The sequence below is a fragment of the Halichoeres trimaculatus genome, unplaced genomic scaffold, assembly GCF_033239565.1.
Source record: "Halichoeres trimaculatus isolate MK-OKI-2021-1 unplaced genomic scaffold, fHalTri1.1 fHalTri1_scaffold_19, whole genome shotgun sequence".
In the NCBI taxonomy this organism is placed as follows: Eukaryota; Metazoa; Chordata; class Actinopteri; order Labriformes; family Labridae; genus Halichoeres; species Halichoeres trimaculatus.
This window is the reverse complement of record NW_027437197.1, coordinates 17,260,927-17,276,399: the sequence shown is the minus strand read 5'-3', so window position 1 is coordinate 17,276,399 and position 15,473 is coordinate 17,260,927. Positions and strand designations below refer to the sequence as shown.

Below are 15,473 nucleotides of genomic sequence, written 5' to 3'. Positions count from 1 at the left end.
AGGTCCTGTGAGAAATTTTAAAACAAAAATAAATTACAATTGGTACCTTTTTATAACCTACTGAAGCAAATAAAACCATCAGGAGAAAGATTTATAACTTCTACGTTGTTAAATTTAGTATCTTTGACCGCTGACGTTGTCACAAAGAGTGGGTAACAGCACGCTGCAAAAACAATATGTGTTGACACTGCCACTTTACAATGAAAAAAAAAAAAACAACAATCAAGGAGCAAGTTTTCATGGATGGAATCCCTTTATCCACAGAGGGGGGCGCCAAAATGAACAAACTAAAAGTTCTTCACAGGAGCTTTAAACTAAAAATGACGCATCACTGCATCAACGAGCGGTGACAGACTACTTACTCAGATTGTACATAAGGCCTTTTTATGTAGCTTAGTGTTCATCTGCGTTGTGGATAAAAAAAAATGCAAGTAAGTAACATGTTAAATTCCCTTTGTTGAAAAGTGTCCACAAAAAAAAAATACAGAGCAACACTGTAAAACAAACGCTTCATTCTTATGTAAGAATAGTGCAATGTCTCAAGCTTCACTGGCTATAAAAGGGTCAGAGAAAACCAAAAACTACATGAGCATCACATTTCAGAACATGTTTTCCCTTCATCATAAAAAGAAAATAAAAAAGAAAGAAGTATAAATGAAATTCTGTGAAGTAGCCTCGAGTTAGCAGAGGAAGCAACACTGATGCATTAGTTTGTTAGGAGCCTGGTTAGTACTGCACAGCGTCAAGGCAGGTGGCAGGTTATTTAGCTTAGCGTAGTCTTGGTCCAAAGTGAGCCGGCAGTGTTTGGCCACAATGTATGTGTGTGTGTGTGTGTGTGTGTGTGTGTGTGAGTGAGTGTGTGTGTTTTTACATGTATGTGTGCGTGCGTGTTTTATCCTTATGTGTAGGAATTGAGGCATTCCTTTGAGCGAGACGTGATGTCCTGTAGCTCCCGCTCTTCCTTCATTTTGATGTCTTGGTAGGCATGCATGTGACTGGCGTCCTTAAGGTAGGCCCAGTTTGCTGACAGAATCATGAGGAAGTGGATCTGGAAGAGAAGGGTGAGGTGGATGGCCGGTGAGCATGTCAGAGATGCAAAGCAAGCTACAGGAGTCAGAGCTACAGTAAACAAACATGAAGTTAAGATTTAAAAACAAAAGGAGAGATTTATCACACCAAAAAGTAAAAACAATCCTTGTAACATTACTGTTACAATCACTGAAACTGGAGTTATCACTACATTTTTGTGCAAAATACTACAGACATGACACTTTTGAAAACATGAGAATCAAAAGCGAGAGGTCATGCGTGAGTGTGAGTTTTGTGCAGCGGTAAAAAGCTCAAGGTTAGTGCGAAGCAGGTGACTTAATAAATCTGACCCTTTCCCATTCAGCGTTTGTATATCGGTGCAAGATTTACAAGAAATAGACCAAGTAGGGTAATTTTGTAAACAAAGATTGTTTATTTTATAAAGAAAGTAAAAGCTACAGTCTTGAAAAACTTAAAGGAGAATTAAATATATGTAATATGGAGTATATAAGTAAGTCTACACAGATCAGAGAATCTGAAAATGTAAGCATGCAGGCTCAGTGTTAAGATAACAACAAATGGCTTTTTAACGGCACTTTGAGAGAGAATAAAAGGAAAATATATGAAACAAAACAGCTTCAGAGCTGAGGCTATACCAGCATCGGCCAATATAGAAAAAAATACATTTAATCTACACTAAAATAGAAGAAGGTTTGATTTTTTTTTTGTAATATACATGAATTAAAGTGAGCCTCAGGGCCTCGTACTGGCCTAAGCCTTTAGAGTGTGCTGTGCTACGTACGTGCAGTTAAATCTATGATTAAACCCCACTGCTTTTCATAATACTCATCAGAATAACACAGTGTGGAGGAAGGCTTTTAGTTTCACTAATCTAATTTTGAAGAAAAATTGTATAATACTTAATATTGCTGTTGTAACACTTTGTGGTTTTAAAGGTTTGGACCAAAATTTAAGGCAAAGAAATGAGGAGTAAAAGGTGGAGGCACTTAGCCACCGATCTTGTGATGTAGAGCATCTCTTGCTGTGTTTTTGCCTAGTCAGACTTCAGATTTATCAGCTCTGATTTAAAGTTCTGTGTTACAACCTGCACAAAAATCATGCTACATTTCCAGGATCGCATTTCAGTCGACTGATGCTCGTCCAGTTATGTACGGCTGAGGTGAAATACTGCACGCCTTAATACTGTTCTTTTTAACCTGAATACTCATGCAGTTTATGTGTCTGTGCAGGAAAAATAATTCTCCTTGCACATTTTTAATATAAATAACACTGTTGAGGAATCGTTGCAGTGCACATTTCTACTAAATCTGATGGTGACACATTCCTTTAAGTGAGAGTGAAGGAAAGCAGAACAAACCAAACACCACCCCCCAAAATCTGTTGACAACTTTCATCAGTCAAGCAAATATCCCTGGATACCAAATGCTAAAGGAAGCATACAATCAGCTATTTACACTAATCAAGAGATGTTGATTTTTTTGTCTATTCTCATTTTTTTAGTTTGTTTGTTGTCAGTGGAAAACTGTCTCTACCCAGTGCAGCCCCAAATGTAGCACTGTGCCTTTAAGAACAGTTTAAAACTTAGTGCAGCAGTCTTCTCGACTCTTAAACTTCAAAACAGCAAAGTTATAAGTGGTAGCCATCATGTAGATCAGCTGGTGGAAGAGAACAGAAAAGGTTGTAAGAGAACATGCCGGTGGCCTCGTCGTCATGTGCTTTAACCAGTTAGTGATGTGACCAATACATTTACAGCCTTTAACATATAGAATGGCTCAAATTTGATTACAGGTGAGAAATCAAGCCCAGACTTCACCCTCTTCAATCCCACACAGAGTTAACACAAGTGTGCGTCTTAGCAGATGGTAAAAGAGCAAATGGGAGCTGAAGAAGTGTGATCTTTCTCGCCGTGGTTACATTAACCATATGGGCATGAAAAGAGGAGCACTTGACTCATGATCAGCTGACACAAACCGTGCAGAGATGGACTAAATGGAGAGGATGGAGAAAGAGTGGAGGGAGGCTTACCAGAGCGATCACAGTGGCTCCTGCTCCGGCGCACGCTACGATGTAGAGGTGATAAGACAGGTAGAACTGGAAAGAGGACCAGCAACAGTCAGTACGAAAGTGATTTCCACGCCTTGCTCCTCCTCAAACAACATGAATTTCCCTCCGGGAATCAATAAAGTATATCTTAACTTATCTTTATCTTATCCTCTCTCATCTAAGATGTGTGTGCATGACTCAAAGAAACAGTCTCTTACCTCATTGGTGTTGCAGATGTTGCCTAGCGTAGATCCACAGGCTTTGCCTGGTGTGGCGTTCCACGGGATGATTCCTGCAACACGAGAAGTCAAACGTTTTTTTGAGTTAATGTAATCAACAGCATGTTATCGTCATTTCTGTCAGAAAGTAGGACTTGAGAAAAATGAGTTGATGTCTCCGAAGCATTAAGTACCCCACTTTTTGCCGTTCATAAACCAAGATTTAAAGGAGCATTTCACCAACTTTACCATCAGGATCAGTTATCTCATCGTAATCTTGTCACACCTGACAAAATATCCATTTGTGATTGCAATAGCGTAACGGCTTTAGGAGAATCCAGTCGTCGCAGGTTTTTTTTATAGCCTGTCCCATGACATATCAGTGTTTGTCATGGATTCACAACTGTCTCTTTTTTCTGTTTTTTTTCCCCAAGAATCCCCCAACTTTTTTTTCCACCAGAACTTTGAAGGTGGTTTAAGAGGTTGTTGAAAGAATACAATGGCACATTTTGCTAAATACCTCCACCAAGAAGGTTATGTTTTTGGGAGTCTGTTTGTTTGATTGTCTGTGAACAACATAACTTAAAAAGTAACAAATGGATCTTGATAAAATTTTCAGGAAATGTTCAAAATGGGATAAGGAAGTAGTGATTAAATTTTGGAGGTGATCCGGATCACCGTCTGGATCCAGGATTTTTTTTAAGGTATTCTTTATCATTGGGAGATAGGGCCATTTTCACCATATGTGTATAAAACTCCACCATAAATGGTCGGATTGCTTCACAAAACAATACAAGACAAGGTCACCATAATTTCTGACAGATATAAAAGTATGATCCAGATCCTGACAATATTCTGGATACTAAGATCTTGAATATGAAACATGTACTGGCTCATCATAGTTTTCAACAGTGTCAGGAAACAAATTATCGTACAAACCTGCAACTTACACCAAATTGTAGCAGACAGTCTGCTGAAAGGGAGTATAACATTAAAGTAGGACTAAAGTGTTGGTGACAACCACAATATGTTTGATGGAGGTCTGCGCTCTCTGAGTGCTTTTTCTAGTTAATATAACATTTGGTTCTGTCAGTTCTGACACTACAAAAAAAAGGTTTATAAAAAATGAAAGCTCCTTTACATCTGCATCAATTTTGATGTCCCTAGCAGACAAGATCTTTATCTTTATCCTTTGTTTATCTCAATCTGTTTATGCAAATGAAGGGTTTTCTGTAAGGTTTTCTCCCCCAGGTCATGTCAACTTTTCTTAGTTTTTCACATGGTTAAACTAACTGCTGATTCGACACTCATGAAGCCAAACAAGTTATTCTTTGAGGGAATGCGTTCCTCTTACCGTACTGACGGACATCCACACAGATGGAGTCGATGTTGGTCATGTTGACCACAGGGGACTTCATGGCGGCACAGGTGGACCACATGTTGTAAAAGAGGAAAACTGGCACAGCAGAGAAACCAAACACACCGAGCCAGGCCACACCCAGGATGTACGTGAGGAACACAAACTGAGGACACACAGGTGACACGTTAGCATCAAAAGCTAACAAAAGTGCACATTTCAATTTATAAAATATATATTGTGTTCCTTCTCTTCCTCTTTGTCTTACTAAAGCTGTTCATTTTCTGTCCAGCACACACACAGCTCTGTGGTCGCGTTAACATACCATTCCACTGATGCAGCGCCCACAGATGGTGGTCTTGAACTCGCTGTGCAGTTCCTTTACGGCACTGGTTGTGTAGAAACCCTCAGCCAGCAGGATGATTCCATACAGGAAGAAAAAGGAAGCGATGCCGTAGATGACATACTGCATCAGCTGTATTCTGTTAGAGAGAAATGTCACACATGTGAGTTTTAAAGCCAAACAAGTTGGTATGCTCCTTTATGTAACACCTGCACTCGCTTACGAAAAAATGTCAGGTAAAGACGAAGAATGACCTTCCACTGTCTGCTGTGGAAAATCACTGCATATAATTATTTTTTGGATGCAGTCTTTAAACATGAGTAACCTGTGTTTTCTGTTTAATCGTGAACAGATGAATGAAGCTGTGTTCCAGCTTCTCTGAGACCTGAGGACAGACTCTTAAGCCCAAATGTGGAGCTAACAGGTGATGCTTGTCTCTGGGAATCATCGGCCAAGAGACAGACTGCCCCTGTAGACATCTTAAATTAAACAGAGCACTCCAAATGTGCTCCAACATAAAACATATGTGCAGCGCTGTCTCTGTCGCTCCTCTTTTATTGTCCGCACTAATGGATGCACCGCAAAAAACAAAGGTCCATATTAGGACTGTTTTCAGGGATAAAGTGAACATGTCAGCTAAAAATAGCGTCAGCCTCACTGAAATGGTATCCATCTTACATTCAGGCCTCTTTTTATTGTTAGTTGTGTCGTATAAAACATCTTCACAGTGAAACTAAGGTGAAACTGATCCATCATGTTTTATTGATCATAGAGTTTTTCAGGATGCTGTGATAACGCGTAGTACACACACACACACTGCTGCTTTTGAGAACACTCACATGTCAGTCAGCATGGCGTGATCACTGGTCACTCTGGAGAAGTGCTCCTCCAGGATGGACACGGTGCCAGTCAGAGCAACATGACCGCATCCGCAGAACAGGGCTACGCCAGAGAAGCAGAGGATAGTGGCCACCAGAGACGCGTATGGCACCCCACCTAGACATTTGATGCAGCACTCGAAGCACCCTGTGGATGAGAAGGAAAAAGTGTCACTTAGAGATAAAATTGATAGATTCTGGGGCAAAAATCAGCTCCTAATTTAAATAATACAGGAAAACAGGAAGTGAGCTCAGCAGAATGAAGTACATCCTGCCTACCTATCAGTCAACACAGCCACCAAAAAATGTGACATCAAAGAAATCAGGTATTGATAAAATAAAATAAGCTACATAGACCTAAAGCAGTAATTTAACCAGGCAGTGAGCTAGTTAAGTGTTGGTGTTACATATGGGTGTTTAATCATGGGGGTTAATGGGGATCCTTGGAACTTGCATTCAGCCTCAAGTGGTCACAAGGGGAACTACACTTTTTTTGTACCTATGCATCGAGTGCAATTTTCAACGCCTGATGTTGTTGCAATAAAGTTAAAAAATATGTACATGCACTGCAAAAAACTGAAATCTAACCAAGTGTTTTTGTCTTATTTTTAGAAGAAAATGTCTTTTTAGACTTAGTATGAGCCACATTCACCTGACTAGTCCAAAAAAACATGTTTTGAGTCATTTAAGGACAAAAATGAGGTCTAAATTGCCTGTAACAAGTTTAAAAAAGTCTGCCAATGGAACAAGAGAAAAGTTACTTGTATGAAGACATTATTCTAGTTTCTAGCAATATTTTAGAACATTTTACTTGTTCCATTGGCAGATTTTTTAACTTGTTACAAGCAATTCAGACCTCATTTTTGCCTTAAATCAACTTGAAACAAGACATTTTTCTGGACTGATAAATTGCACATGGCTTATATGGAGTACAATAAGACATTTTTTACTTAAAATAAGACAAAATCACTTGATGAGATTTCAGTATTTTTGCAGTGTGTATTAAATAAGAATTTAATGGCATCCAGAAAAAAACACGTGTAGCCTCCAGCAGACAAAAGTGGATGCAGTAGGTAGGGATGTGTGAGGCATCATAATGAGGCAGGAAAATGGGAAATCTTTGGGGTCCAGAAACTCAGTCTTTTGGTTAGACAAACTGCATCAGCTAAAAATTTGCAAGAACTGTTTGGATGGAGTCGAAGGATAATCTTTTCCCTCTGATTGGATCAAATTATGTTGAGTGCCAGTGTGATCAATTTTGAGCTTGTCCAAAGAAAGTTTGGATAAAAAGGAGACAGGATTTTGTAATATCAGATGAAATATAACCCGTTCTATGCTCGATGGTGTTTGAAATTGGTTCACAGCTTTCCGTCAGCTTTCCAGCCTGCAGCTTCGTGATTTTTTGTTGTTTTTCAGTGGGTATGATTTTCAGGAGAGTGAACTACAAAAGTGGTGTGATATCTAAGGACCAAAAGTCCTCACTGCTGCAAAGAAACACAGACACAAAATACAGACAAGCCTGTTCAAGACAAAGTTCATATAATTCCTCTGCAGTCACGCTTGATGCGCCGCGCTTCCTGCGATCTGGAGCACCAGCACAGTTTTTCAGCGCGAGGAGTCTGAGGTTTCACTGCCTATAATGTTTCATCTGACAATTCATCACTGCTCTTACGGGCCACTAATGGCCATCCAGCAGGTCAAAGCTTTGGATGTCTGCCTGCCAAGCCGGATTGGAAATCGATGGCGACTCAAAGTGAAAGAATGAAGTGACCCAGATGGATCTGCCTGGCCTGATGTGTTGCTGTGCTGTATGAAACAAAGGCCGTCATCACAATGCAGCGTCTGTGGAAGCATGCAAACAAACCACAGCGTGCTCCCAATCAGACCCACATGTGTGTGTGTGTGTGACAGGATGTTGTGAAATCAGAGGGTACCAAGGTCAATGGCTGGTGATGTTTTAAAGCCCTGACATGTCACAAAGCATCTGAAGTACACATTATTGATAACTTGTATTAAATGTGGATCAAAATATTTGAATGTGACAGAGTTTGGCAGGAGTAATGGATGTACATTTACAGAGAGCTCTGCAAAGAGCTACACAGGACAGTTATGTGTTTGTCAGATACTTGTTTTGGTTGTAAGGGCAGCAATATTAGTGTTAAATATTCATGCATGAGAAGCTTAAGGTGAGAATTTTAAAAGTTCATCCATGTTTGTGCCTCGACAAAGCAAATTAAACTGAAATACTGCTGCTGGCCAACACTTCAGCAGTCATCCTGTCTGTTTGTGTAGTACAGGGAGATAAAAACATTTTTGTCCCATGCTGGTTGAATAGGAGTTGCCATAGCAGCATGCTCACCACAACTCCATGAATGTGCCCACAGCAGAGTCGCTAACTTCCACCACAGCCCACATTTCTCTGATGAGCACGAAGGGGAGGGTGAGTGGGCTGCTGGGAGTCAGAGCTCCAAGCTCCACAGGATATTGAGCCCAGATGCAAAGTAAATACAGTCCGTTTAAAGGACCCTTGCAGTGGATGACACTATCAGGAAGTTATGATCCAGTAGCTGCTGTATCTTCGCCATTAATCAACTCGCTCTCAGGGTTCGGCCTCTGGAAGAGATGTTTCTATCTGTGGAGGGTTTATCTCTGTTTCTAGATCCTTTGCACAACATTTGTTACTAATAAAGGAGCAATAAAGACTGTCATATTGCTAGAGAATGAACTAATCTCACTGTCAAAGACAAAATAAGCATGGCTGCTCAACTTATTGTGTCTTTTTAATTTCAAACCATGCCTCATTGTGACACTTCTCCCATTAGATCAGCCGTCCAAAGCTGACAGCTCAGTGCTGGATAAAACAATATCATCATGACAGCCACTCCGCCTTGATTGTCTAAATGTGATTTGATGTGATGTTGAAAAAGCTTTCTCTGGGGGAGTCCATACTGAATATATAAAATGCCTCACATGTTTTAAAACCTCACACTGACTCTGAAACCCGCCTCCCGTCCTGGAGAAGGTCAGACTGACAACCCTGCGTCTGCCATACTTCTCTTACTTGCAGCACTTAGAGAGAAAAAAAAACGTACATTATGTTTGAAAGCCACCAATCTGATCGATACACCATCTGTTTGATGAGCGTCCATCCCACAGGAGAGGTTTGCTTTTGAAGGATCAATCCATTCAGATTGAGTCTAACCTCTGGATGGAGAAACCTCATGTCACTCTCAGGTTGTTATGTTTAATAACGCAATAAATCCACGGTGGTATTTTCACAGCTGGTTCAGACATGTTGGCAGGTTAGTATAACACGGTTCTGGCCGACTGGAAAAACACTGGCACATTGACAGACCCACTGACAAGGTTCAGCTATTAGCAAGAATATGACTCTGTTCACAAAGAGCCTCTGTGAAAGCTTTAGTCCTGGTATTAGACATGAGAGGCACAGACAGGACTTCAGAGACCAACAGGACTTTTAGGTAGTCCTGCACAGAGCACAACATGACGAGCAGTCTGCACCAACATCAAACCAGTCTCATTAAGTTCAGGGATCAAAGCAGGAAAGTCCTCCTGAAAGTTAGTGTGGTGTCTTTGAGCTCAATGCTGGCAGCTTTTACATCTTCACTTCTTCTTTGTGAGATAAAAGGATGGATTATGAGTGGAAGAAGAAATCAAATATTTGGGAATTACCCACTGAAACTAAATTTCATTTGAATTAACTGGACTGATCATCCAAAGAAAGCCAGGAGTCCACTTGCATCGCTCAGCAGTCAGGGAACAAACAAGCAGCCAGAAAATGTACTTCTTAAGCTCAAAAGATCCAAGAAGCAACATCTTAAAAACACTTCTTAACAACATATTATATCTTTCCTATTAAATCTAAAAAAAATAAATAATCGCTAAATTACAATCTGTGGTTTTCAGGGGTCAATAAAGGGTTTCTGTGCTGGGCTCGTTGTCGCCTTTCTGTACAATTAATGGTAAGATCTGTCTTATTTTCCAAAATAAAGAAACATTGGCTTTTGAAAAGTTGAAAGATTAGTTAAACCAACTTTTAATTACTGGTTTTCTCCATAGAAAAAAAAATCTAGTTTGGGAAACAAACTATTAATAGTTTTATTTATTCTCTTTTAAAAATCTATTGAAAACACATTTTTATCCTTGTGCTTTTCCAGGAGATGTTTTCTGAGCGTGTTTTAAATCTTTGAAATGCTGCTTTTGTTCCTTCTCAGACAAGACTTTTTGTCTGTTCATTAGTGTTTCAATATTTTATTTTTTGTCCTTCTGTTATTTTATGTTTTTCATCTGGTGGTGGTTTTTGGCATCTGTATTTATGACTCTCCTCTGATACTTTTTTTTTTTTTTTAATAAAAAATATTTTCCTCATCACATTTCTCCTGTTTTCTCTTTCATGTTTTGATTGTTTTAAAGTTTTAAAAATTGCTTTATAAACAATAGGGCTTGGATCATATGCTATTCTCATGATTTGATTCTAATATGATTTTTTGGAGTGCTGATTTGATTTAAATTGCGATTTTTTGTTAAATAATGAATAAAATAAAAGTTAAATAATGATAAAGTTGACAGACTATATCAGGAGCCATATTTTCCTATAAGATGCACATCACGTGAGTCAAGGGGAATCATTTCTTCCTCTGCTGGAGAATAGTGGTAACTTTTTTTCCAATTCAGTTGATTAACAAAGACTAAAATGAAGAATTTGAATTTGAATCAAAAAAAAAAATTCGATACAGAATCACAATTTTGATATTAAACAAAAAATCCAGATATATTGATTTTCAATTTTTTTTCTCCCACCACTTATTAACAAAGTTTATTATTAATTATTTACTAACCTGTAAAGAGGCTGTTAGTGCTAGCTCTGCTAATGTTAGCGTCACAAAAGATTTCACACTGCTTACCCACGGACTGTAACCCTATGTTTAGTCATGTTGAACAAATTGTGCTTTGTTATGGCTGTTTGAGTAGTTCTTAGTGTTAGACTCATCAGTTAATCTGAATTTAGAATTCTGTCTAAACAGCTGTAAAATTAATTCCTTCAGAGAATACTTGATTGGCCTGTGGATGAAAACATGCTTTGAACCATCAGTGGCAAACGCAACATTTATTGTGCATGGCCCTTTACAACCAAGATAAATACTTTATGTTGCCTCTCTTTAAATAATTAAGTCTGGTTCAAAGATTAATTACACAGACTGAAGGACAGCGCCAGCTTCACAGAAGACATTGTAATGTGTATCTAAGGGTTACAAGTAAGCCAGCCAGTGTCAGCAAATCCACCACACAGCAAAGTACAGATTGTTTTCTTTGAGTGCACTATGTGGGATTTCAGAGCAAACAGGATATTGCAGGTCAGACTTCAGCAGCAATCATCCTCCTCCACAGGGGATAACGGTGAAGACACTAAACAACAAGCTCGGACTAAATGGATCCTGCTGCCTTGTTCAGAGTGGAGGATCATAAATGAGAATCACGTTGGACTTTTTTTCCCCTCTGATGACATTCACATGCTCCCTGAGTAATACTCCTGGTTAGAACTCTAACCACTTCAAGCCTCTCCAGCTCGCTGCAGCAGCACATGAATGAGAGGAGAAGAGGGAGAGTGAAATATAAAGACAGAACGAGGGGAACACAGACAAGTTAGCAACTGTTTGTAATGACACAGTGGGATCACGAGGAGGAAAATAGAGACACAGAGAGAGTCCAAGAAGCCTTGATACAAAGAGGCAGTGTGTGCTGCCCCAGACTGTCCATCACACTGGACTCTCAGGGGCCATTCACAGCCGCAGTGAACCACGGTCCTGCTCTTCCGGGCCCTGCAGGCTCCAGGCCCAGGACAAGCCCACCGCTGAGCTCCATCCTGTGTGCGCCTCCAGCACAGCACATAGCTGAGCCATAAAGAGCCACTTCGCTCTTCAGGGGACGCTGTTTGTCAAAGCACGAAATCCTCCAATGAATAACAAGAAATGTCTTACTAAAAGAGACCATCAAAGACTGACAAATTCTTGATTCCTAGAAAACAAAGGGAGGTTTAAATCTAGTGCCTAAAAAAAACAAAGTGTTGAGGGCCAGAACCCTAAACTGCCAGGTCTACTGTGTCTTGATTGTTGTTTTCAAGCCTATACAAGAAAACATGTACAAGCTAGTTACATAACTGTCAGGTGTTTAACAAACCTTTAATGACACAACTAACATTTGTACCCAACAAGAAGTGATGTTTTGTCATGTTTTGTCACAGTGGGCAGCTGACCGTGCCTGTTTTATTCTAGGACCTGGGGTGACTCTGAGGTGCCCATCTGCAAATTTTGCCCCGAGTCCTCGAAAACCTTAATCCAGCCCTGCATCACTCAAACTTATCCCCCTAAACCCTGCAGCTGGCGTTGCTTCATCACCACCCTCCACAGTCATCAAATGAACACAACCTGTCAACGCAGCAGAGATGAATTCTTCCAACAGCTGGGACCCTTCATGAAAATATAAAAAAGATGGAGAAATATCAACCAGATGTGATCCAGTGAGCACCAGATATCTTAAGTGTCTAATTTTATGTCAATACCAGACACACCCACTCCTACGCAGTATCCCACGCAAGACTAACGCATTCAAACACCAAATAATCAAACACACAGAGCTAAAGTATGTGTACGGTATACAGACTAAATCCAAACACAAATAAACAAACTTGGGCACAATGTGTGATAAAGACGTTGCACCTCATCTCATTCCTGAATCCAGCTCACCAAACTGCCTTCCAGCCCTACGTTACCCCCTCCTCTCCTCTCCTAATCAAACATCCATCCTCATTGCAAACAGATGTGTGTGTGTTTACAGTTAATGCTAAACTGTTGTTGTTTGCTTCATTGGGGCGAGCTGCCAAAACACCATTTATGAGAAACAGTCTCATTTTCCACACTCCCCACTTCGAGAGGAGCGATACTTAAAAACGCCTTAATGGCAGTAATGGCGGTTCTCGAGGGACTGAAGAGATCTAAGCCTGCAAATAGATCGAAAGTGGTCTCATTGTTTACCTTTCTAACAACGGAAACTTAGACTGTCAGCTATTAGCTGTTGACTACAGCTCACTCAGTGAGTTGAGAGATGTGTGTGTGTTTGTGTGTTTGTGTGTGTTCAGTGACAATAAGAGGCAATGATGGCTATAATAGCTCATGAATTGTGTGCTCAGGAACAGTAGAGGAGTAAACATGTGATTATGAGCCTTGTGATGGGTAAGTTAATGATGGGAGAGTCAAGTCAGATCCCACACTGAATCTCAGGGTGTTTCACAGGCCACAGCTAAAACTTCTCAGTTCAACAGGAACAGCTGAGAGACATCTGAACTATGCAGTCCAATAATGAAACTCTAGGTTTTATTATTCTGAGTTAAAACCACCGTAAGGATGTCATCAAATTTTCTTGAAATCCTCATTTTGCACTGGTTTCAGCCTCATAAACCAATGGTTTACTGCTTTTTTCAACTTTTCATCACCGTGAACCGAACACTTTTGGCCTGATTACCTTGGTTCGACATTTCTACAATCTTGAAATCTGTTTAGTGTTTCCCACATTCCCCCTTCCCCTTAGTTTTTGATAGAAAAAATGTCCTTAAGTTAGGGATGCACCGATATGAAAATTTTGGCCAATACTGATATCTGATATTAACATTGCTGTTATGGCTGGTAACCGATATTTACTGATATCAATATAGGTTAAAAAAAACAATCTGAGATGATGTGCTGAGGTAGTTCAAAGAGAAAAAGCAGCGGGATCATGAGAAAAGATGACACTGGAAAAGATCAATGGATGGAACGCCCCAGATGAACGCATTCAAAAAAGAATGTTTTGTCTGTTTTTTAGATCAAAAACAGGAAGAGAGACATAAAAGAAGAGTGCCCACTCTTCTTAGGTAGTTTTGGTGTTTACATATTTATAGGAAACAATATTATTTGGGTCTGGAAAGATTGCTCAAGATGCTCTGAAAATGGCCGGCAGCTGATGAGTAATTATCGGCCCACTTTTACACATCGGCCGATATTGATATCGATATTGATATTGATATTGAAGTCATTATTGATGCTGATATATAGTGCATCCCTACCTTCAGTATACATATTTTTTGTAAACAGTTTATAACTGTACAAACACCAATTTTACATCAATAACAATTTAAAAATTCTGGAGAGGCAAGACATCTGTCAATAACAGAGAAGCAGAGGAGAAACTGTTACTATTTCCAGGTCTGCTAACGGCTGCTAATGCTACAGTCAGACTCTATCAGATTTTTGGACATTTAATTTCATTGAATTTGAGCAATTTTAAAGTGAACTTAGCCATTTTAAAAGATTTATAATGACCAAGGGAAATGGAGGTCAGTGGAGTTGTGGACACAGGCTTTAAAGCTGCTGTAATAAACATCTTTTTTTTTTTTTTTTTAATTTAAGCCCTCTTTGCTTAACATTTATGGATGTTTGAAAAGTATTTACCAAATATTAACCTTCTTCTCCTCCCTGAGCCAGGCTGGCAGAGGCTCCCCCTCTGTCTTACCATGATGATCTGGTTTACTTTGTATGTCATGTTGAAGTACAGGTATTAAATTGAGCTGAACTCCTCACAGAGGTCTGACTGTGAAACAAAACTATCGATTTTGAGATCAGTCAATATAACTCGAGGAAACGCTTACCCAAAAACCCCTCTGGGAGGGAAGTGCCTGTCTGACTTCAATTTTTCACCTGAAATAGATGTTCAGATCAAAGAGCAATTAGGGCTCAATGATTCCTGCAAGAGGGAGGTGTGTGAGTAAATGATCCTTTCTCTCTTTAGTGTACACACTCCTCAGGGCTATTTGTGACGGGTAATGTCGTGATTGTTCATCTTCTCTCTTGAAAGCCCCTCACTCACCTCATAAATCATCACTGGTCCCCTACCACCCCCGCTCATCTCTCCTGAAAGAAACAACTGAAAAGCACCCTGAGGTTTGATGGATGTGCTGTTAATCCTGCAGGAGGCTCATTGTCCTCAGAAGTGACAGTAGCATGATGATGACCAGCGGCTACACAGCGTGCCTCCAGCTGCAGGAGTGACATCTGCTAAACACACCCCTCTTATTTCAATTAATAACATCACAGAGCAAACAACGTGACGCAGCTCAGAGGGTGTTACTTCACAGCTGCAGTAATATCAACAAATCGATGCATTAAACGCTGAGCTGATGTTTAAAAATGACACCTGTTGAGTGAAATCTACCAGACTCTCGTGTGGAGTGAAAACCAGGCGGCCTGGAGTAGGTTAAAGCCCCAGTAAACACGAGCAGTGAAGAGAAAGAAGTGAAGCGGCTCTTTGTGAGCGCTCATTGGTACCTCTTTTGTCCTGCCTCTGCTCTTGGTTTTCTTCTGATGGAGTTTCCATGGTTGTTTTTCTCCCATCCAACAAAAATGCTTCCTTTCAGCAAGATTCTCTTTTTTTCCTTCCTTATGCTCGACTCTCACTCTCCCCTTCCCTGTGCGTTCCCCTCTATCTTTCTCTTTCTCTTGCCCTCTCCTCTGCTTTGCTTGTTTGGTGTCATA

The 15,473-nt window shown here is 40.1% G+C and overlaps 1 protein-coding gene across 2 annotated transcripts in view; it reads right to left on the bottom strand.

The window, feature by feature from the left end:
* Nucleotides 1–131: 131 nt before the first annotated feature.
* Nucleotides 132–15,473, bottom strand: part of gpm6bb (glycoprotein M6Bb) — a 32,679-nt gene continuing 17,337 nt past the window's right edge. Inside the window, exons 2-7 of one of the 2 annotated variants that reach the window (XM_074694389.1) lie at nt 5,851–6,037; nt 4,994–5,150; nt 4,666–4,834; nt 3,312–3,385; nt 3,076–3,141; nt 132–1,048 (exon numbers count right to left, since the gene is read on the bottom strand). In XM_074694389.1, the coding sequence (XP_074550490.1) occupies nt 899–1,048; nt 3,076–3,141; nt 3,312–3,385; nt 4,666–4,834; nt 4,994–5,150; nt 5,851–6,037 (803 nt within the window). In that variant the 3' untranslated portion in view covers nt 132–898. Of the gene's footprint in view, nt 1,049–1,439; nt 2,706–3,075; nt 3,142–3,311; nt 3,386–4,665; nt 4,835–4,993; nt 5,151–5,850; nt 6,038–15,473 lie in introns of those variants that run through there. The other variant, XM_074694390.1, reaches the window with a different exon arrangement.